At 38.6% G+C, this 24975-nt stretch overlaps 2 protein-coding genes across 5 annotated transcripts in view; both read right to left on the bottom strand.

Moving 5' to 3' along the window:
- Positions 1-17546, bottom strand: part of ARHGEF12 (Rho guanine nucleotide exchange factor 12) — a 201083-nt gene extending 183537 nt beyond the window's left edge. For all 3 annotated transcript variants that reach the window (XM_054592457.1, XM_054592459.1, XM_054592458.1), the window contains exon 1: positions 16590-17546. In XM_054592457.1, coding sequence (XP_054448432.1) covers positions 16590-16621 — 32 coding nt within the window. In that variant the 5' untranslated portion in view covers positions 16622-17546. The remainder of the gene's footprint in view (positions 1-16589) is intronic.
- Positions 17547-22015: 4469 nt separating this feature from the next.
- TLCD5 (TLC domain containing 5) lies at positions 22016-24389 on the bottom strand. Of its 2 annotated transcripts, XM_054592267.1 has the most exons (3): positions 24176-24389; positions 22482-22554; positions 22016-22124 (listed from the first exon to the last, which is right to left on the bottom strand). In XM_054592267.1, exons 1-3 carry the CDS (start codon positions 24372-24374, stop codon positions 22016-22018), a joined length of 381 nt encoding a protein of 126 aa, XP_054448242.1. In that variant the 5' UTR covers positions 24375-24389. The 2 variants fall into 2 exon arrangements, with proteins under 2 accessions (XP_054448242.1, XP_054448241.1); XM_054592266.1 differs by having other exon boundaries at positions 22016-22554.
- Positions 24390-24975: the final 586 nt, after the last annotated feature.

Below are 24975 nucleotides of genomic sequence, written 5' to 3'. Positions count from 1 at the left end.
GCATGCTTATTTGAGTTTAAGTTTTCTCTCTTAGATGTTTAAGTCATTTATCTTCTCATTCTTAATCTTTATGGGGAAACTAAAGTGAAATATCTTTTTAATTTGTTTTACAAGTCTTAAAACAATTTGGTTGGTAAAAGCAAATTATTAGTGTCCTTCAAAAATGAAGGTTGATATTAAAAAATTTTTGAAATTTCAAAATCCAGAATATCTGTATTTTGTATGATGGATTTAACTCAGTAGAGTGATGTTAGTAATTTGAATCACTAACCTGTATAATTCAATGTATTGAATGATGATCACAGGTGAATGATGACCATTACAGGTGATTGGGAGAACTGTGTGAGGTCCAAAGGTGGCTACTTTGAAGGGGACTGAGGTATCACTGTCCTATGTACTATGTTTCTTGTACCTTGTATCTTCTTCAATAAATGTCTATTTTTCATTTTATGTGGCTGGATACCTTCTGGACAGACCTCGTAGTTAAGAATAAAATTCCCACTGACAAAGGCTAACAACAGTAAAAGCAGTGGATTTACCAACTATACAAATAGTAAGAGACAAAAACAGATCATATATAATTACAACAATAAATTAAGGAATACACACGCAAAAAAACTCACAAAAGAGGTAAAAAAAATAACAACAGAAAACATATAAGAGGTGAGTAGAAATCGTAATGATTTTAGAACATGTTCAAATTTGAGTCCTCAACTTAAAGTAGACTGAAATAAACATCATCTGTCTACATGCTTATTGGTATATATAAAGCATATGGTAACCACAAATGAAAAACTTATGGAGCATACAAAAAAATAAAGAGAAAAGACTGCATATGCAACAATACAGAAAGTCATAAAACACACAAGAGGAAAAGAACATGAGAATAAGAAAGGAATAATAAACTACAAAACAATCAGAAAACAATTAAGACATAAGGTAGCTGAATGGATTAAAAAACAAGATCCATTAAATATACTGCCTAAAAGAGACCCACATTGGAGATACTCAGAGAGATTTTCAAAATGGCAGCACAGTAGGTGGAAGTTACATTCACCTCCTCCCAGGAACAAACTGGAATTACAAATAAATTAAAGAACAATCATCCTGAATAACCAAGTGGAAACTAGCTGAAGATAAGTCTTATAACCAAGGATTTAGAGAAGCCACAGTGAGACTGGTGAAAATGCTGGAGAACAGGATGACAGCTAAGGGTAGGGGGTGGGTACGTTAGGGGGTTGAGGGATTAAGCATAAAGGGAAAAGGACTCACAGACATGGACAACAGTGTGGCGACTGTTGTGGGGGAAGGGGTGTAAGGGGATTAATGGTAATGGAAAAAAGTACAATAAAGATTAAATTTTAAAAATAAAAATAAATAAAAATGGTAGAGACAAGAAAATGGCTGGCTCCACTCCCACCAGTTGTGGCTGAGGTTCTGGAGCGTATCTCAGCTGTGAGTGGATCCCCCTGGGAAGCATGTGGCCTAGCAGTGGGGTTTCTGTCAGCCAGAAGGGAGAAAGGAGTTCCTCTAGAGACAGAGGCACCCCCTTAAATGACCAATGCACAAATTTCAGTTGCAGCCACTCTCTCTGGGCTCTGGCAGAGGAAGGGTGGAGTGGACTAGAGACATATGATGAGAGTCTGGTGTTTGTGGTTCTGAGGAGATACCTGGGATACATCCACTAGGATCTGTGCTGAACCTTCATATCATACTTCAGACACCATCTTTCTTGGTTGGAACACTCCCCTCCACGTGGCATCAGCATGGAGGAAGGCAATAGCCCCACTCTCTGGACTCCTTCTCAGCCCACCATATGGCGCTTAGGCCCTGCTTAGGACTCAGCTGACTTGGCCATGATGTAAAGGTACAAGCAGACTCAGAGGGTGTCAGTGACTGATTTACCTGGCTGTGGGTCTGGGGTCATTCGCCTCACTTCCTTACTAACCTGACTGGCGCTTTCTCCTCAAAGGAGATCTGACAGAAACAACCTCCTGACTTCTAGCAGACCCACCCTCTAGTTCTGAGGGCCCCATAAGCCCAATTCCTAGTGGCTCGGCCCTGCTGAGTGCTGGGCAAAATCCAGGCAGACTGAGTCTACTGGCTCTGGGGTGAGGGCCACACCCACCACCATCCCTGAAGTCTGACAGGCACTTCTTCATTGGAGATCCACTAGGCCCACTCTCCCAACTCCACCAGATGCTACTTCAGTGACAGAGCTTAACAGGCAGCCAGGAGACAGAGGCAGCTAGAGTCAGATCTTGGGGTACCTTGGGACTTTTGCTGACCTGCCCCTGGGCCAGGTGCTGGTAAAAGCCGGCCTTGATGAGAAGCTTGGTCCTTGCTGTGCACACGCAAACCCAGCAGAAATAGCCAAAAACTGTGGATCACTTGCAGCTCCAAATAGGTTGCTGAGGGCAAGGCACAGACAGCGTATGACACTGGGCAGTTCCACAGTCCCTCCCAAGAAGCCCATAACCAACACACCTAGTGGCCAGATTCAGACAACATCAGAGTAGGAACGAATAAGCTCTACACGCAGCATATCCAAAAAGAGATCTCAGCAGGCACCAAACCCTGCTGCGGCAAATTTCACTTAGTGTGGTCAACATCAGCACAGCAGTTGGCACATCGTGATCAGGGTTGAGCTCACAGTTAACCCACCTTGAGAGTTGATCCCACTCAAGAACAGGCCAACAGCAATCGAGACTCAATTACAAGAGGAAGGCCCACATAACCCACACAAAGGACAGTCCTGGAGCACCCAGCTCAGGTGACCAAGAAGAATGCATCATTGGATCCCACAAGACACCTACTATATAAGGTCACCCCACAAAGACAGGGAGTCACAGCAGATCTATGTAATACATAGAAACAAACACAAAGAGGGAACCAAATGGAAAGACAAGAAACAGACCCCAAATGAAATAATAGGAAAACTTTCCAGAAAAAGAGCTAAATGAAATAGAGGTAAGCAACCTATCAGATATAGAATTCCAAGTAACGGTTATAAGGATACTCAAGAAATTCAGTAATAACAACTAGGAACTTAGCAAGAACTATAATAGCATGAAAAGGGACATAGAAACCATAAAAAAAGGCCACTCAAAAATGAAGAATATAATATTTGATATCAAGAATACCCTGGACGTAATAAACAGGAGGTTGGGTGAAGCAGAGGACAGAATATATATTTTGGAAGACAAGGTAGAAAACACACACAACCCAAGCAGTAAAAAGAAAAAAGGATTAAAAAGAATAAGGATAGTTTAAGAGACATTTGGAACAACATGAAGCGTTACAACATCCCCATCATATGGGTACCAGGAAGAGAAAAGAGTGAGCAACAACATATAAACCTACTTGAAGAAATAATGACCAAGAACTTCACTAACCTGGTGAAGGAAAAAGACACACAAATCTAGGACGTGTAGAGAGTTCCAAACAAGATGAACCCAAAGAGGCCACACTACCCTACATCATAATTAAAAGAGCAAAGGTTAAAGAAAAAGAGAATCTTAAAAGCTGCAAGAAAACAAGTTACCTACGTACAAGGGAGTTCCCCTGAGACAGTCAGCTGAGTTCCCAACAGAAACATTTCAGACTGGAAGGGACTAGCATGATATATTCAAAGTGATGAGAAGCAAGGACCTACAATCAAGACTACTTTACCCAGCAAAGCTATCACTTAAAATTGAATGAAAAATAAAGAGCTTCCAGATGAGAAAGAGCTAAAGAAGTTTGTCACTATGAAACGAGTATTATAAGAAATGTTAAAGGGCCTGCTTGAAGAAGAAAAGAAGAAAAGAAACATAGTTAAAAGAATAAAATGGCCATAAATACATACCTACCAATAATCTCTTTAAATGCAATGGTTTAAATGTTCCATAAAAAATTAAGGCACCTGAATGGATAAAAAGGGAAGACATATATATATGTGTCTCAGAATGAAAGATACACCCAAACTAAAATTCAAGGGATGGAGAAAAGTATTTCATGAAAATGAAAATGAAAATGAAAATGAAATAAAAGCTGGGGTAGCAATATTTACATTTGACACAGCAGACTTTTAAAGAAAGACTATAGTAAGAGACAAAGAAGGACACTACATAATGATAAAAGGAGCAAACCAACAAAAGGATATAATCCTTGTAAAAATTTATATGCCCAACAGAGGAGCACCTAAATATATAAAGCAAATCTTAATGGACATAAAGGGAGAATGTGACAGTAACACAGTCAAAGTAGGGGATTTTAACACCCCATGGACATCAATAAATACATTTTTCACAGAGAAAATCGACAAGGCAATGGTAGTATTAAATGACACACTAGATCATATAGACATAATTGATGTCTTCACACCATTTCACTCCAAAGCAGCAGGATACACATTCATTTCAAGTGCACATGGTACATTTTCTAGAACAGACCACATAGTATGACAAAAAAACAAGTTTGAATAAATTAGAGAAGACTGATATAATATCAAGTATCTACTCTGACTATAATGGTATAAATAGAAATCAATTACAAGAAAAAAATGAAAAACACACAAAGACATGGAGCCTAAGTAATATGTTACTAAACAAAGAATGGGTTAACTATGAGATCAAAGAAATCAAAAGATACCATGAAACAAATGAAAGAACCAACAACCCAAAAATCTATGTGACACAGAAAAAGTAGCAGTAAGAGGGAAATTCACAGTATTACACACCTACCTGAAGAAACAAGAAAAACCTCAAATAAATATAACCTTACAGTTAAATGAATTTGAAAATGAACAATAAAGCCCAAACTGAGTAGAAAGTAGGAAATAATCTTTATTTATTGATCAAAGCAGAAATAAACCAGATAATCTTAAAAAATAATGTAAAAATCAATGAAACCAAGAACTGGTTCTTTGAAAAGACAGACAAATTGACAAACCTTTAACAGGACTCACCCAGGAAAAAAAAGAATCCAAAAAAATATCAGAAATGAAAGAGAATAACTGACAACAAAGAAATACAAAAGACTGTAAGAAAATACTACAAACAAGTATATGCCAACAAAATGGGCAATCTGCAAACTTCTGGCCAAGATGGAGGCGCAAGTAGATACACGTTGCCTCCTCCCACAACCAAAAGGAGGACAACAACAAATTTAAAAACAAAAAACAACCATAACTGCCAGAAAATCAAACTGTACAGAAGTCCAACAACCAAGGAGTTAAGGAAGAAACATTCATCCAGACTGGCAGGAAGGGCAGAGACAGGCAGCTGGGGCAGAGAAGACGCATGGCACAGCAGCAGCTGGAGGACTGGGAGGTCCCACATTTGCATGTGGATAAACAGGGAAGTACAGCTGGGGAGTGAGACAGACCACGCAATCCAGGGTTCCAGTGTGGAAAAATAAAATCTCAAAACCTCTGGCTGTAAAAACCTGTGGGGGTTACCAAAGGGAGAAACACTCAGCCTGGCAGGAGAGGTCGTTGAAGAGGCCCACAGGGTCCTAGAACATACACAAACCCACCCACCCAGTAATCTACACTAGAAGGGTCCAATTTGCTTGTGGATGGAGGAGGAAATGACTGAAAGCCCACCAAGAGCTGGGCAAGCGGCATTGTTCCCTCTCAGACCCTAACCCCACAGACAGCAACACAACATGGAGATGGGGGTTGGCCTGCCCTGGCGAATGTAACAGGCTGGCCAAGACAATGTTACAGGCTGGCTGAGACAAAGAAATACGGCCCAAATGAAAGAACAGATCAAAGCTCCAAAAATAGAACTAAGCAGTGGACAGATAGCCAGCCTATCAGATGCACAGTTCAAAACACTGGTAATCAGGATGCTCACAGAAATGGTTGAGGATGGTTGCAAAACGGAGGGGAAAACGAAGGCTATGCAAAGTGAAATAAAGAAAAATATACAGGGAGCCAACAGTAAAGGGAAGGAAACCGGGACTCAAATCAACAATTGGGAGCAGTAGGAAGAGATAAACATTCAACTAGAACAAAATGAAGAAACAAGAATTCAAAAAAATGAGGAGAGGCTTAGGAACCTCTGGGACAACTTTAAACATTCCAACATCCAAATCATAGGGGTGCCAGAAGAAGAGGAAGACCAAGAAATTGAAAACTTATTTGAAAAAATAGTGAAGGAGAACGTCCCCAATCTGGCAAAGGAAAGAGCCTTCCAGGAGACCAAGGAAGCTGGAGAGTCCCAAAGAGGTTGGTCCCAAGGAAGCACACACCAAGGTACATTGTAATTGTTACCCAAGATTGAAGAGAAGGAGAGAATCTTAAAAGCAGCAAGAGAGAAAGAGAGAGTTACCTACAAAGGAGCTCCCATAAGACTATCAGCTGATTTCTCAAAAGAAACCTTGCAGGCAAACAGGGGCTAGAAAGAAGTATTCGAAGTCATGAAAGGCAAGGACCTACATCCAAGATTACTCTCTCCAGCAAAGTTATTCTTTAGAATGGTAGGGCAGATAAAGTGCTTCCTAGACAAGATCAAGTTAAAGGAGTTCATCATCACCAAGCCTTTATTATATGAAATGTTAAAGGTATTTATCTAAGAAAAAGATCAAAAACTATGAACAGTAAAATGACAACAAACTCGCAACTATCAACAACTGAACCTAAAAAAAAACCCCAAAAACAAAAACTAAGCAAATAACTAGAACAGTAACAGAATCACGGAAATGGAGATCAGAGGGGAGGGGGAGCGGGGAAAATGGGGGAAAAGGTACAAGGAATAAGAAGCATAATTGGTAGGTACAAAATAGACAGGGGAAGGTTAAAAATGCTATAAGAAATGGAGAAGCCAAAAGAAGTTACATGCACGACCCATGGACATGAACTAAGAGGTGGGAGGGAATGCTGGTAGGAGGGCAGTACAGAGAAGAGGGAAATTGAGAGGAGAAAAAAAATGGGACAGCTGTAATAGCATAATCAATAAAATAAGTTTTTAAAAATTTTTAAGAAGAAAACATCACTATACTAAAACAAATGATCTTCACATTAAATGCAATAATTTATTCACTAGCCTGTATAAATTCTGATTACCTTACTGTCACCCACCAATCTACAAACTAAGAGACTAGTCTGTTTTATTTGCTTCCCACTGTTGATTACATAACACCTCCTCCTCAAAGAAATGTCCTGTGAAACTGATGATCCTAGATCCATAATGTAATCCCTATTACTTCCTATAACCACAGAAATGACAAGTAAACTTATTGTATGACACTGTATGCTAATAAAATCTGTGAAGTCTTGAGTCAAAATGGAGGCTCTAACAAGCTAACATGAGCAGTTAAAAGTGGCATTAGTTTCTCCTAATCTAAAATCAGCTACTCATTTGCTTACTTTTATGTCATCCTAGGGATGTCCTTAAAGATCTGAGTGAGCCTTTCTCTGCACAGCAAATAGCACAGGTGAATATAGGATTTTTATAAATGATTCCAATGTTCTTCTCCAGAGTAAATAACATCACTGACTAAGAACTCCCAGAAGACTTACAGCCATTAAAGGCTGGGATTCCTTTCAAATAGCATCATTTCAAGAAGCTCAGTGACAAATGAAAACTCCTGCAAATAAAATCAGTTGCAATGTTATTTTTTCCAGAGGCTTATAACCTGCTTCTCTATTCTCATATTCTCTCTCTCTCTCTCTCTCCCCCTCTCCCTCTCTCTTTTGGAGGAAAGATGATGCTGGAAAAACAGATGACATTCTGCTGTAAGCCTCCTCCAGAATACTCAAAATGAAACAAAACAAGTTTCCATCTGTCAAAGTCTAGGTACGCTCCATGAACATCCTTTCCTACTTGACATATATCAGTCCATAATGCCATTACCTCAACCTATTAGACAGCAAGAATTTATTAAGAGAAGTCATACTTTCAGACCTTCTCTTTCAGAGATAGTAAAATATTTATGGTTAAAGTGATGATATCCAGAAACTGCTTCAAAATAATCCAGTGGGAAAGCAGAACAAGGAAACAGATGAACCATGATTGTCCAAGCAATGTAATGACAATGATGGAAAGCTAATGATGGAAACATGGGACTTCATATATTATTATCCATCCTTTTGTATATGTTTAATATATTCCATTAAATAAAAAAAAACTTCCACAGATTTAAAACACCGCATTATTAAGTATTTATTGAGCACTTCCCATGGTAAACTATAGTTATTCCTAATTATTCACTCTCCCTTTTCCTTCCCTAAGAGCGTTTTACATACTTACTCATTATCATGTGGCTTGTAATGCTACCTGTGGGTGGAATATAAATCCCTGGCCCACTGACAATGAACTTAACCATACAACTGACTTTGCCCGGTGACATGTGTGAGTTGATGTGACTGATGTCACCAAGACTGAGTAGAAGCTTTAAGAGCCCTTATGTTTCCATCAGTTTTCCTGTTCTTTCCCTCCAACAGGATAAGAGGCTGCTCCTTCAGCCAGGGATCCAAAAATGGTGCAGCCTAATCCACAGCTGACAGAATATAATGTAAGCAGGAAATAAACCACTGTTGTAAGCCACTGAAATCTGAAGGTATTGCTATGATAGCCTAGCAAAAGCTCATACATACACTACTATGGCCTAGGTACAAAGAACATTAAAATAAAAGGCTGGTACATTTATAAGAATGTTTTAGAAGGCAGACCAAAAAAATGTTTAACTATGGCTACCTCTGAGTAGACAGTTTGAGAACCAAATGGGTGTGTAGGGAGGAATAGGGGTAAGATCAGAAGGAGACATTATTTATACCCTCATATTATCATTTGAATTTTCTTGTGTATGTTTTTTAAACTTCAACAACACCATCTAGGTACTTAGATAATTTGGGTTATTTTTTTCTTTCTTATGATTTTTAGTATTAAAATAGAATAGAAATATAATAAAACAAATAATACTTAAAAGTGATTAAGAACCATGCTCCTACCCTTGACTCAAAAATTAATTGATAATTTAGCTTTTTTTTTTTTTTTAAAAAGCTCTTTCCAAAAAACATTGTGCTAATTTTTAAAGTGGCAAAGGCTGATTGCAAAAAAAAAAAAAGAAGTCTGACATAGGTTTCAGCAAAGCAAACATAGAGTTTTATATATAGGTGGTGAAGCAACTGATCTCAGAGAAAATTCGATTATATTATTTTAGTATGCAAGTTAAACTGGAGAAGAAGCTTGCTCCAGGCTTTAAGTTTTGTGAATAAGCCTTAATTACAGACAAGGTATTTTACTCTATTAAGTTAGCCCATGTACGCTAAAATTATTTTAAAAAGTTAGGAGGAAAAAATTCTAACCATTAGTCTTGCAGTGATTAAACACTTGAAGGGTTACAGAAGTCAAGTTCTATAGGGTAAGACTCTACTGCGTGAACATATTTTTACTTAAATTTGACCAATATTTGAACATGGCAGTATCCTGCAAATATGATTAGGAACATATCTGCACTTTTTAGAGTAGCATATCCAAGCACTTGACAAACATTAACCCTCATTTCGCCTGAGAGGTAGGTACTATACAATATTACAATCATCTATCCTTTCACTACAAAATATTTAAATACCCCTTCAGTAGTACTTGCCCTGAGAAGGTCTTGCCCAAAAAGCCAATAAAACAGGAAATAAGCTGACAGTGCATGTGCCACCAACAATCTCTGAAAAGATCAGACCTTCACCCACAAGAACCACTTCCTCTGAGTAAACCACAAAGACTGTACAGGGCAAACCACAACATAACAACTGTGTTTGGAACACAGACAGATAAATCATCTAAAATGTATGGAAGAATATATCTAACCACCTTCACAAGATTTCCTACATGCTTTCAAGGGCATTTTGAGAACTTGTTACTCTTCTGGACAAGATACAGCCATGTACTGCATTACATGATCAATTTCACATAGCAGTTCTTCAGATGCCAATGAAGTCTTCAGTTTTTCAACAGCAGAATAATCGACATTCTTCTGAATCTACAGAAGACCTACAAAATCCTCTTTAATGTCTTGTATGTGAATCTAAAATTAGCATTTAAATGTAATATTTTCTAAAACTATAGTACCAATACAGTATCTTTAAATGACAATAGGCTTTATAACATCAAAAGAAAAAGCAGTGTGACAAGTGACTAACTGTAAGCATCAACTAAACCAGATTTTCTTATATATTTCCAATTTCTTCATGAATTGTTAGCCAGAGTCCCAGGACAGGAAATGTAATTTCTCACTGGTCATTAGATTTGTGTGTTTCTCCAACACCAGGAAGCCAGTAAGAATCTAAACTGTCAGCTGCACTGGTGCATGCTAATTCAATAAGGTAAACTTAGTGTGTCTCTGCTTTTATTAAAAGTCAATAATGTATGCTTACGCAATTTAGGCAAAGCCTGACCTTCAGCACCATCATGCAGTACCTCTGCAGAAGCAAAAACTGAAAATTTTTTAGGCAATAGCTTCATGGGCTTATTAAGAAGCTATATGAGAAGCTAATATAAGTTAGATGCTGTCTTACAAACTTCTTTCATATATGGCTATCTTGGTACTCTAGATATTCTAAGTTGAAAAAGTAAAGTGCCCTAAATTTGGCATGTTTCCAAAATTCTAAACTTTGAGGAAATAATCACTAACAAAATACAAAACTACAAAGACATCTAATTAAATAATTTTAAACTAAGTATCAGGGAAAAAGGTCTACTAATATTCAATTTCTACAAATAAATATTTTATAGTAAATAAGCACTTTTTCCTTCTGTTATTGTCTCTTATTATTAGCAACAATTCTTATAAATTCAGTGGCAAGAAAGTAAAATGTTATTTCAGTTTTAACAATAGTGCTTTTTACTGGGAAAATACTGTTAAGCACTGCGAGTCTTATTTGTTTTCACTACCATGTGCTAATAACATAAAAAAATAAAGTAGAACAACAAAAAATGGGGGGAAATGACATACAACTTAAGGTTAAGACTAAAAACCCCACTACAAATTATAGTGAGATTTTTTCTTTAGAGATGCAATCACATCCCTTTATTGACTTATAAATTCAGAGATATTTTATCTTCAGTTCTGACTGATTTGCAACCAAAGATGACCTCTACCACTTACTATTTGTTTGTTGCTACCCCTCTGTCACAAAACTGAAAATACCTGTCACATCGGGGCACTCATTTAAAAAAAACAAAGCCTTTTATAACATGAGTAATTGCTTAATCACTCAATTTGGTAATTATGCTGTTTATATAAATTTGTTTACTGCTTTGTGACATCTCCCACATCCATTCTAAAAGCTATCTGAAACTGAAGGGAATTAAAATGGTCTTAAGAGTCTCTTTACAGCTAATTTTGGGCAACGCTTATAGAAAACTGAGGACCACCTGAATTACAGTAAAACTAAACTTGGAACTTGCTGCTCTAAAATATGGGTAAAGATAACATACAAAATATCACATTTTGTACAAGGATAATGTCTAAGGAAAAAACCATTTTGCATTAGGAAAGCAATTGGGAAAAAGCTAATAAAATATTAAGGACAGGTTAATTCTTACACAATGAATCAAGAGAAAATATACAACTTGGTTAAGCAAAGAATAAGGGTGTGGAAGAGAGATGGCAGATAACTGTCTGAATCATTTAGAGTCATATAAACAGAAACGGGAGGAGAATACTATTTAGCCTGGTACAGCACTTTTATACAAGCGACAACACAAAACTTTGAGCTAAAGATCAAGAAAAGCTTCCTGATTACAAGATCTATCAGGCTGCTGTACAGTCTCCTGAGGAAGTGATGAGTAGCTCTAGAGATAACTTAAAATTAAAATGGATAAGGTGCTAAAAAGCATCCTCTAACAGACAAAATCCCACTCAGACATGGTCAGATTGGAAAGTTATTAAAGGAAAGCAGGAAAGAAAAAACAATGTATATAGTAAGACTAATTTAAAGTGAAAAAACAGGGGACTTGAGAGCCAAAAAAATCTTGGGTCTGTCCTTTCCAGTTTTATTATCTTGACTTAAACTTTGAGTTGCCTAAAGTATAATTGGTGATCTGCCCTATGCTGAGTTGAAAACATTGTAAATGCTATAGAATTACAGGATATCAGTACATATATATGAGGGTATTTTACTCAATAAGGAACAAAGTATTTATAATTTGGCTGATTTTATAATTTACATTGAATGCCACTATTTTGAAGACTCTCAATTATTAAAAGGGAAAGGAGCACGCCTTAAAATCAAACTTTAAAACATCATCAAAGCCAATTTTCAAAGAATGAGACTAAATGAAGTTAAACTCCCTATTCCCAAAAATATGGCATGGCCAATTTTTAGGAGATAAGAAATTACATAAGAAACATCTCTAGTAACTATGTCAGACAACTATGATATAAAAGAGTTTCTCCAATTACCTCTGAAAAAAACCATTAAAATAGCCTGCTGCTTCTGTGACCAATATATTTGGTAGGCAACTCGTATCTATTCCTAGATTGCTTTTATAAGAGGCAACCATGTATGTTTACATCAAGATTTCCCAACTGTTTTCCCTGGAATCACCATGCTCCACAGAAAAATATGTGAAACACACCATTTATGAGTTCCATCAATGTTTGCCACAAATTTCATTCTTTAAACTGGAAATTTGAACTTAGTTTTAAAAAAATCCTACATGTTAACTCAGTATTATATAATACATTTTAACTGGAAACCACAAAGGTGTTAAGTGGTATTGCCAGGTTAACATGTCTTTATATTGATTCAAATAAGGCTTCTCTTGCCATCTCACTGAATTAATATAAGCATCTAATAAATGTGCCATTGATTTTTTTTAAAAAAGGCATTGTATTTTTTTTTAAATTTACTTTGGACTGTACATGTTTCTCATGTAAAACTGAACAAGTGAATGTACTATTGTATACCTATACGAATCAGGGTTTTGTACTGAACTCTTAGAAGAAAAGATAACATAACTGGGATCTTGATACCCAACTTCAATTATGTATTTATCAAACGACTGACTTAAAAAGTAAATATTACAAATAATTTCACCTTGCAGATGACTCAAGTAACCTTCAAAATAGCAGTTACACTAGTTTTCTGTATTGCTTTTTAATCAAAAGCATTATATGGCGATGTTGGTAGAAAAAGTATCATGAGCCCTGGCTGGTGTGGCTCAGTGGATTGAGCACCAGCCTGCGAACCTAAAGGTCACCAGTTCAATTCCAGATCAGGGCACACACCAGGGTGGGGGCCAGGTCTCCAGTTCGGGGTGTGTGAGAGGCAACCGATATCTATGTTTCTCTCACACATCAATATTTCTCTCTTCCTCCCTCCCCTCTCTCTGAAAATAAATAAATAAATTTTTTTAAAAAAATAAAGAAAAAGTATCATGAATGAAAATGCCAATACTGGGTATATGCATACAAAGTCACAAGTTTCCATACTCACTTTTAAGGTTTATGTAAATTAAGCTTAAAGCGGAACTCAGTGCTAAGAAAATGCCAATACATTGAAAACCTTTGTTTATTTATAAATCAAAAAAATAAAATCTGTAAGTTCAAGGCAAGACAAAGGTCCGTTTATTTCAAGGAGAGCCCTTATGACAAAATCCCACCTGTACTGTCCCTAAAAAGTCATTTGTTCTAGAATCTAGCCTGAAATCATTTACAGAGTGTAATGAAAAATTATTCTTTCCTCTCTATTTGTCAGAAGAAATTCCAATTGCCAGAGAACCCCTAAATTCTCAGGGACAGAAGACAGAGATGTTTTAGGACTGAATGCAGTAAGCAATGCAAACTGAAAAGCAGCAATCAGATATTTCTACCACTTTTTAAGTGATGATTCTATAAATTGAAAATTATAGCCTACAGGTCTCAGAGACGCTACAAAGCAACAGAGTAGAAGGGAAGTTGCCTCTCTCTTTCTATTTTTTTTTTTTAAGCTGTTCAGGTATACTACATAAAAAAAGTAGCTACCATAATCATACTTTGGGTTTTTAATTGACGACTATGCCTTTAAAACAGAGGTGGGAGGTTTGAGGAGTAGATGAAAGGGAAGAAAAGAGAGTAAATGAACGTGTTAATTTAACTGCAAAATAACAGGATATTAGCTCTGAGTATCCAAAGTGACTATTCAGAGCCCAAACATAGCTGAATTCCATCCCAGGCCCAGCATGTCCCTAATACAAGAATAAAACCTTCTTATCTTGTTCAGCCTGGTGTCCCCTGCCACAAACTGCAGAACAGCACACCCAAAACCAGCTAGTCTGATTTCAACTAGGGACAGACAAGAGTCTGCAGAAGCACCACAATGAAAGAACTCTAATTCAGACAGCTGGCCTGGTGAGTCTACACACACTACAAAACAAAGCCAGACCACATAACAGTACTTCAAACTTCAAAGTATCTTTAAAAAGCTACCTTGGCACTGTTAATTTGCCAACAGCTCTAGAATCAGCAAAATATATCTCCAATACACTGCAGTTTGAGGATGAGAAATGAGGATGAGGTAGGCAGGGCTGAAAAGAAGCTAAGGCATGCTTGGCACAGAAATAATACTAAACCAGTTATTTTACCCCAACATGTATTCAAATCAGGGACAATTATTCTTCTAAAGAGCAAATGGATGTTTGATATTTATGTAATATGTTTAAAGAAAAAGTAATGATCATGTACGAATAATTCATATTAAATAACTACTAGTAAATTTCTAAGGAACTGGCATTCATACTAAGTAGTGCTTAATAAGTGACTTTTAAAGGTTTTTTTTTTTCTTTTAAAAAATATGTAAAATCAGGCAGCACTTGAACCAATTCAAGAATATTAATACCCAAACCAATGTGCAGATTTATCTTACACTTAGAATCCTCATCGTTTAATCCTTTGGGCCTAGCATAGTGCCTGGCAAATAACAGGCATTTATTCACTACATGCTTACTGTATATTCATATCTCCTCTAACTTATAAAAAGGGCACAAAACCCAAGACTTTATTTCCAAGGTAATGGAAAGAGTAAGGAAATCTCTGAGAAGCAAAGAGGAAGAAAGGGCATTACTTGATGGCTTGTACGTGTGAATGGAATGAGTTGATGACTCTAAATTCTGTTTCTACAAAAATAAACACCCCAATTTTTGCAATGAAAACTGGCAATATTACATTACTTTCTTATAAGACTTGTTGTCTACCGGTTCAACAGAGTGGGAAAGAACTGAAAAAACCAGGATAACAATTACCCACACACCCATGAAAGTAATTTCTCAGAAGCAAAACACCCTGAAAAGAAAAGGAATGAGGATAACTTGAAGAAATCAAGACAAGCATTGTTGCTACTCATGTTAAGTGTAACCCTCCCCAAAATTGAAAATTATTTCATTTCATTGAAAATTAAAACATTTTTAAAAATATTCAACAAGGAATAAATATAGTTTAAATATTTAATGATATCTCTTCTGGTAAACATTCACTTGACACTGGAAACCATCAACAGGAAGAGGAAGTTCTGTCTTTGGAGTAGCTGTATGACATGATAGTGGAATTTGGCCCTTTTAAAATTAACAAATGAGTCTTACAATCTAGGTAAAACTATTAGGAAATTCAGCTACTTTCTGCAGGAGCACTACTGTTCCACTTTTCATCAAATGGCTTTCTTTGGCCGCCTAATTGAGTTATTTGATCATTTAAAAAATGATGTAAGAGTTTGAAGGGTGATTTAAAAAAACAGCTGAAATCTGGTACAGTTAAACAATGTCATAATTAAATTGAGAAATAAACTGCAGTAAAAGAATTAATATGGTTTCATCGCTTAAAATAATATTGGAAAGAATAACTATTTAGAGTAAGAGAACTCCACTTGAACCAAATGATCTAGCTCAATTCACCAAACGCACCACGCAATGTAGATAAGTACTATCAAGGTCCCACAGAGCTTAACAAATCCACCTGCCATGCTTGTACTACACAATTCCCTTAGGATTCTTGTATCCCTTAAACACAAATGTTTCTCGAAGATGAAATACTAAAAATGCAATAATTAAAATCAAGCCCCATGATTTTATCTCACTTTTTTCAAGCCCCATGATATTGCCCCCAGCAAGGACCTGTGATTTACTAGTAACTTCAACATTCTGGAAAATTATTAGATCAACACTGCTCAGGACAATACTTAAAAGAGATCAAGTTCATAAATCATGATGTAGCAGTTGTCAGAATGAAGTTCACAAGTAAGAAATTCGTCGAGCGTCTACGGAACTACAGGACCGGAGTAAAACTGATGATGCACCGATACCCAGCCAACGTCTGGCACTGCCTTCACCCAAAATTACCTTCCTCTGGTTCCTAGGCAAGTTCGGAATCCTAATGCACGCTACAGACACATCATACAGTTTTAGCTACCCCTTCTCTGAGAATCTGGAGATAAGTTTCTCTCCAGAAAAAAAAGCTACATTTCCAAATTCAATCAACTAAGTAACTTGGCAGCAACCCTAGACTTAATTGCAGAGTCCCTGAACGACCCTTTCTCCTTTGCCTGTCAACTTCACTAGTCAAAGGCAATCACTAAATCTTCTGCTGGGTAGGGATAAATCCAGGGAGAGAAAGCGCAGGTTCATACAAACCTGTCCGTGATAGTAGACTGCGTGCCACTCATTGGGGCCCTTGGCGAGAGATCCTTCTTTTATCCAATTTGCATTTTACAGTAACACCTCCACCCTACTCCCACTGCTCTGGGACCAGGCCCTACTCCGGAACGGGCAAAAAAGTCCAACTCAAAACTCCATTCAGTCATCTAGAACGTCCGACTGAAAGGGGTCCTGGATGGGTGATGTGGGTTGAAGCAAAACAAGTTACCTCCCAAAACAAACCGAGAGGCCCTGCCAGAAGGCAAGTTCTAGAGCTAGAGATAAATCCTCGAGAAAGCTCAAGGAGAAAACTTCGTCACGGAAGAAGTCGGCGAGGCGCAGGGTGGGCCCAGGAATCCCTCCAGAGCTACAGCAGGATCAGCTCCCGGTTGGGCGTCCACACCTCCTCCGGGGTCTCGAGGGCCTGCAAGTCCCAGCCGCCGCAGAGCCGGCCTCTCTCGCCTCCTCTATCTGGGACTGGCGGGCGCTCGTGGCCGCAGCCTCCGCCGCGTCTCGGGCCGTCCCGCGCCAGGCTCGCGCGGATCCATGTCCGCAGGCCGAGAGACCCCTGTTGTCCTCCTCGTCGGTCCCACCAGGCTTCGTACGCTGGGACAAGCAGGGATTCCGGGGATAGGAAGCCCCGCAGCCAGAAGTGACAGGAATGTGGCCTCTCAGCGCCGCAGTCTACTGAACATCCTTAGGCAGTCGGGGCTCTTCCGCAGTCCGAAGAGGTAGCGGCCACGGCTCCTCCCAGTCGAGCCGGTAGGCGGTGATTCCCGCGAGAGGCGGGAGGTTCCCGTCCGGTCCGGCCTGGAAGCGCCGGCTGCCGGCTCTGGCCGTGGCGGAGGCGGTAGCTCGGTTCGCAGCACGGGCTCTCCAGCTCCCTAGACCCTCGGGGGAGCTCGCGCCGCGGGCTGAGGAGGCCGTCTGCGGCAGTGGGGGTTGGGGGCACAGGGCGGGTGAGGGGCGACAATCGCTGGTGCGCTGACGGGTTCCGGTTCCGGTTCTGCCTCAGCCGCAGCCAGCGCGAACGAGCACGTCCCCTCCCCCCCGCCGACTTTTTGGCTGGCTTCCCTCAGACCTCAGGAAGGCGCCTCACCCGGGATCCTTCCGCCACACGGGCCGCCACCCGTCCTTACGAGGCCGCCGTGGGTCGCGGTTGAGTCGCTGTTCTGCTCTCTTCTCAGCGTGGACCCCTCCCCCGGGGTCTTCGGGGTCTGGGCAGAGGGAGGTGGGAATCGTGGGGCCTGGGAGCCCCCCGATCAACTCCACCGGCGCCCCGAGCCCCTGGGAATGCCGACAACCTGTACTTTCGAGTTTTGCCTTAACCAGAGACCGCCAAAGAGAACTACCCCCCATACCGAGAATTTTAGGATGAGCGGTTCTAGTCCTACAAACTTTTATTCCTTATTAAGGGAATGTAATTGTTCTCCTCACTCTCTGATAGTATAGACTGCTTTTGATCGATGGAGACGACCTCAAGTCCAGGTACCTGGACACTATCCGCTACTCTGAAGCAAATCCCAGCAAAGTTAGTTGGCCTTGGCCGACCCACCTGGAGCACCTGCTGGTCTTGTACCCTGACAGAGGTGCCCAGCCCCTGGCTGCGCAGGAGGGTTGGAGGACGATGGTGTGTAGGGGTGGCGAGAAAGAAACTTGGGAACTGGAGTCAGGATTTCTTGGTAAAAATACTGCTTTGGCAAAAGGAAATGCATTATTTGCCAAATTAAGAAAGCATGGTGCTTTCCACCGCGACCTAACAAGCTTGCTGTGGAAAGAAATGGAAGTAGAAAATAAAGAATATCCAGTAAATAGCAATACAGCTGTCTCTCAAGAGTTACCTAAAATTGTTCGGGTTTTTTTCCGCCCCCTCAACCGGCTAGATTTAGATATCCATCTAGTTTTGTGATTGCATAATTAGGTAAGGTGACAAGTTAAGTACCACACGCAATATAGTTCCTTAATTCCACCTGCAGACATCTGAAGTGGCTATACTTTTATCCAAATCTTTTCAGACTTTAGAGTTTAAACCAGTGCTGATGGATATGGGACCTCAACCTTTTTTTCTGGAAATAAAGTGGCAAAGCAAATCTAGCGGATATGGAGAGGGGAAACAATTATCTCTTAACAATGCTGTTTCTAAAAGTCAATTCCCAACAATTCATGAAAAGATCATGATCCCTGAATAGAGTATTAACTAAAGCTAACGTTAGAAGGGTTAATTTAAAAAAAGAAAAATAAAAGGAAAAGATAAACAGAGGCCAAGATGACTCTTTACTACTTTTTGTTTTGGGGGGTTTTTTGTTTTTGTTTTTAAGTTAGGGGCACAGCTAGCAAATTTTGTAATGTTCATTTTGGGAAAGAATAGAAGGGAATTAAGGTTCCAAGTCCTGATGATCAGACCAGGGCACATTGCCACCTGCTGGTCTATTTTAGCATGACAATTCTATCCTGAAAACACTTTTAATTGCTTATTTTCTTTATATAACTGGAAAGGGTTCCAGCCATCTGTATACAATAACCAAAATGCAAACCTTATCCCCAAACTTGTAGCTTTATTATTCATACTAAATATATTTTTTGCCCTGTCCTAATAATTTTGTGTAGGTATAGTTAATTGGACCCAATGACTCATCAAATCATGCATTTTAAAAATGAGTTCCTTTCTTCCCTTCAAAAATGCCTCACTACTTGAGCTTCAGTAATAAAACAAACTGGGAAAGTTTCCTGACTCACCTTCTTTTCCTTGCATACAAAACCTCTTGGCAGACTCCTTTCAAGATTTTTCCAAAGTTAAACAGACACAGAGTTCTAGTTGTAGGCCTTTGCTGTGGGAAAGTTTCAGAAACTTGTAGGCAAAGAATTTAATTAAGCCCGTTGTTATTCATTCCAGAACCATTTTTTTTTAATAATGAAAATCTCTGTTTTCACCTACGAATCTCTAATGGTAAAAACATCCTGAAAGCTTCCTTATAGGTGTTGGTAGCTCTAGACTGTTCTAAAGGCTCCATCTATATAATCCCCTCAGAAAGTCACATTCCCACCCCCATCCATTCTTTCAGCATGCTTTCTGAGCACCTACTATGTGTCTAACACTGTTCTACTCATTTTGAAGAGAGCCAAAGTCCCTGTTTTCATGGAGCCCACTCAACATCATTTTCAAGGCAACTGCCCAAATGGGGCAAAATAAGAAAGAAATTAAGTTCTTCCTCTCTCTTTTGCCAAACTGCTTCTGGTATGTAGACTGCTATCCCAAAACTAAAGAATATTAGGAATGGTGGATAAGTAGCAGGTAAGAATAAGTATTCTTATTGGTAATACTCATTGGTAAGTATAAACATGGTTCAACATTTCTATAGGCTAAAGACTTTTTTTTTTTTTACCTTTTTGGCAAAACCACAACAAAGATATAAAGGCAAACTCTGGATTGATAAAAAGTTGTTTATTTTTATAAAACAGTATAAATCTTATTGAAATATAAATTCTCTTGAGCGGTGTTAATTATCACACAGTAATCCAAATACAAATGAGTTCTTTTTATCTGTTAATTAGCCCTCATTTACCAGTGATGTGAAAACTCAGCATCTTAACTGCTGGTCATCTTCATTTCACATTTTTCTTCAGGGAGGTTCCTTCACTGTTATTATCTACATCATCAAGAAAAGCTGAAATGAGGGATTCTCTTTCCCTTATCATTCTTTAGGTTTCTCAAAATTCAAGAGACCTATATACATTGATAGTAGAGTATCCAAAAACAAAGATCTACAATCCCCAGTCTCTTTACTTCTGAGGAGTAAGGAGAAAAGAACTAGTACCAAATTAAGCCTGTTTGTTTGTCTGGTATGGAACAAGTTGAGCTGTGCCAAAATTTAAAAGCCAGCTTCTTTTTTTTTTCTTTTTAAAGTTCATGCGCCAAGCCACTCTTTTTCCTAGGCTTTTGTTAAAATTAGCATTCCCCAGCATCCTACTTTGACCACAATGTTGTTAGAAAGAAATTAACCAGCATTTTAGGGACACTGATCATAAGAAAAAAGAGATGGAGATATTACTGTCTGATTATTTCCATGCCCAGCAAAACTCTTTAACCAAATGACAGTAATTTTTAAAAGATCCACTGCAAACAACCAAGCAAAACATAGCCAGAGGCATGGAAACAAGGAACAAACTGACAGTGACCAGAGAGGAGGGGTAAGGGGCAAGCCAAGGAACACAAACAGAGGGACTCAGGGGCACGGACAATGGCAGGGCAGGGGATTGACTGTGGCTGGTCGGGAGTTAGGACGAGGCAGGGGAGAGCAATGGGGAAAAAGGTGAGACAACTGTAATTGAACAACAGTAAGAAATAAATAAAATAAATGCATTGGGGAGGATTACCCACAGAAGTTATATCTAGATGGGATAAGATGTATTTTCATATCATTTTGTACTTCAGGCTACAGTAAACATGTTTTGTTTTTTGTTTTTTGTTTTTTTAATAAAACATAATTTTAAAGGACAAGAAAAAAAAAATCCACTGTTAACATGTCTTTAAAGTTGCTTTGCCCAGAGCACCTATGACTATGTGGTTCCAACCTCTCCACCATGCATGGCCAGTGACATCTGTTTTCAAGAACCCTCATAAGGTTAACAATGCCAGTGACCTAGGATGAGCTGACACTTCCCACTGACCTTCAGTCTTGACTCCTATAGCTCTACACACTTGCTCACCAACAAAGCTAATCAATAATCACTGATCTGAATAACAAACAACAAAGATATAAATAATGCTTCACTTTTTCATAAAATCCCTACATTAAAGACCTCCATTAATGAGATGCTACATGATGTCTCTCTGAAATACACAATGGGGTATTTCATTCCCAACAGGATCTACACTGAGGCAAAAGATAAATAAGGTACCTGCCCAAGTGATTGGGCGTGTGAATAACAAAATTCTGTAAAAGAACCCAGGAATTCTTGATTCCAAACTTTTTGTTCTAAGCTTACATTCTTGATTTTCCTAGGTGAGATTAGGGAGTATCACACTAAAAATTTTTTTTTCTTCCTAGACAGGCCTTGTCATAATATTTTGTTCACAGATAATGGTATCTTTTCCAGAGAAAAGAAAAAAATAGAGCACTAAGAGGGAATGCATCCGAAATCAAACATCTCAGGGACAACAGGACTCAGAGTCACACAAACTAGAAGGAATGCAGTTTTGATTTATTCAAACTACCACTGATTAGTTTCACTTTCGACAACTGTACCACTGTAGAAGTTAGTGTTTTAATAACTGGCATGTGTTCCATTTGAAAACTGACCAATAAATTTAGCCCTTTTTTAAAACCTAAGTTTGTTAGATAAGCAAGATTCCGTAACAGCCATATTTTCCAGCCAGGTTACCACGGCTAACTACCCAATCCATTAACTGGAGTAAACCTTGACTAGTATGTTTTGAGATGTCCATTATGTTTTAGTTGCTGCTTCTCACTCCGCCTGCTTCTCCAGGCATGGTACTTCTTGATGCTTTTCCTCCATGCAAAGCGCCAGATGCTTAACATAAAACACCAGGACACAGTATACATGGCAATCCCCCCAACCTTCATAAACCACCTGGGCTTGGGTGAGACCATTTCACAGAAAAGGAGGTGAGCTCCTAAGCCAATCCTCACTCCAGTGAAGAGAGCCACAAAGAGGAAGTCCACCACATCTCCAGTGAAACTGTGGTAGTGGCCTGTTTCACGAAGAAACCAGCGTATCTGTAGCAAGGGGTTTGTAATCTCACTTCCAAAGAGGACTGCATTGACCTCTGTGCCTGACTCTCCAAGAACCAGGGTCATGATGATGCCCAAGATACTCAGTGTGTGGTGAGCCAGCATCAGGGCACCCTCAGACTGGAAGTAGATGCACCAGCCCAAGTCAAAGATGAAGTAGCCCAAGGTGAGACACAGAACATACACTTGGAGAGGTGTATTGGGTGAGCCTGAAATAAATCAAGACAGAAACAAATTGAGTGACTAGGGATGGTGCTGCCTTACACAGGGATCCTATGTTATTGTCTCTCAAACCTTTTTTAAAGCATTGCAATAAAAAAATACTGGCAATCACATGCTTTTTTAATGACAACCAAAGAAAAACTAAAACCTAAAACCTTGGTCTTTCTCAAACCAAACAATGTTACAGGCCCCGGAACATGCTCTTCTGATGAATCAGACTTCAATAAGTGATTTGAGCACCAACAATGATCTCAGTACCCTCTCTATGTGGCAGCATAAAACTGAATTATATTGTTCATTCTATTACAATCCTACATAGTTTCTTTCTCTTTTCTTTTTTTTTTACCAGCTAAAAATCCATTTCCAAAGCTTTTAGTTATCCTGTGTGGAATGTCAGATTAATTTTATAATTTACTGAATCAAATTACTGGACATTGGTAACCCTAACCCATCTTAAAAGTAGACTTTGGAAAGAACTCCAGAAATTAGTGTGGTGCATGTCCAAGAACATAGGGTGCAAGGATCTGACATGTTCAAATACAGCTTAAAAGTTGCCTTTATGTCAGTCTGACATTTTAGAAGGAAACTCAGAAGTTCAATATAGATATCTAAGAAATTTTTTTAAAAAAGAATTAAGGAATTTTTAAAAATCTTGTTCTAGGGGACTTATGGACTTAACTATGTCACCCCAAAATTCGTATGTTGAAGCCCTAACCCTCAGTACCTCAGAATGTGACTGTATTTGGAGACAGGGCCTTTAAAGAGGTAATTAAGTTAAAATAGGGTTGTGGGCCCTAATCCAATGTGATTAGTGTCCTTATAAAACAAGGAGATTAGGACATAAACACACAAAAAAAGGGAAGACCATGTAAGGACACAGCAAGAAGGCAGCAGTCCAAGCAAAGGAGCAAAGCCTCAGAAGAAACCAGACTAGTCAACACATTGATCTTGGATTTCTAGCCTCCAAAACTGTAAAATAAAAATTAAAAAATTCTATTGTTTAAGCCAGAGCCTGTAGTATTTTGTTATGGCAGCCCCAGCAAACTAATACAAGGGGATACAATTTTTGTATTCTAAGAAAGTAACACTGGTACATCTAGCATTTGAAAAGTTAATATAGCTGCCCCAAATAATGAGGCATTGGTTAAATAAATGATGGTAAATATATACAATACAATATTATTTAATAATTAAAAAGAGACAGGAAGATCTATACACATAAACATGGAAAGATCATTTCCTTTGAATATACAATCAAGGAAAAATCGCAGGTTACCAAAAAGTATATATTATACAGTTCATTTGTGTCTGTCTGGAGTTGGTGGAAAATGTTGATATTGGCTTTATGTTTTGTACATTTTGATGGGTTACATTATAAGAAGCATTTAAATTTTTGTTTTAAAGGTAGAGCAATGGAAAGCAGAAACAATAGTTGACATACGCAACATCAGAGTTAACAATGAATGAAGACTACCAATAAAAATTGTAATGGTAATTATTTCTCAATATTCTCTGACATTGTACAAATTCTCTGAAAAAGTCCTATCCTTGTAAGACTACCCCCAAATTATAAATCCCTTAGGGAAAAATCCTCTGTCTCCCACCTACCTGGGTAGGTAAAAGGCCAAGGGCCATCAATGAAGCCAATATAAGCTGAGAGACTTATAGAGAGGACTCCATGGGCGAATGTGACCAGACGGCAGCTCCACTCATAGCTTCGATGCCTATTCACACAGCAGAAAGAAATGTAGAGCGAGAGCCAGCCCCCCAGGCTGCCCAGCACCTGCAGACACAGAGCTAAGTCCATCCTATGATGAAAAGACCAGAACAAAAAAAAAAGGGTATACCCTAAGAAATCAGCATTGGGTTCATTTATGTATAATCTTCATTTGTACTACAGAATAGTACAAAAACACTGCCTTCATTGAAGTAGTGCTTCCTTATCTATATAGCCAAGACTCTTCTATTTGTTTGGCTCTATTTCTGACTCCATGTTCCTCACAGATAACATGCTGGCAACTGGTAAATTCTGTAAACTGAAAACCAGGAACTGCATTCTGAGTTAGTAGACTGTCTAATACAACAAACACACTGTTATAAATAAATGTCAATAATAACCTCCCAGTGATAGCTGACCTTGGACAATGATATGCAAGTAATATATGTAATCATAACATAATACATGTATTAGATAATGTGTTCACATTTCAAAAATCCCAGTAAGAATCTCTCATGAAAATATACCACCACCAGTTGTAGTCTCTGCTAGAGCTCGTAAAAAGCATGGCAGTTTAGTATGTCTTAAGCTGATATTAAACTGAAGTTTGGATTTCAGTCATGAGTTTATCAGTCAAAAATCAAAACTTGAGATAAACCTAAATACAGAACTAAAAAGAGTTCAGATATTT

Source organism: Pteronotus mesoamericanus, unplaced genomic scaffold, assembly GCF_021234165.1.
Source record: "Pteronotus mesoamericanus isolate MK-2021 breed Mesoamerican mustached bat unplaced genomic scaffold, CSHL_Meso_final scaffold_36, whole genome shotgun sequence".
NCBI classification, from domain to species: domain Eukaryota; kingdom Metazoa; phylum Chordata; class Mammalia; order Chiroptera; family Mormoopidae; genus Pteronotus; species Pteronotus mesoamericanus.
The sequence above is the reverse complement of the archived record's forward strand: the minus strand, read 5'-3'. Positions and strand labels throughout refer to the sequence as shown.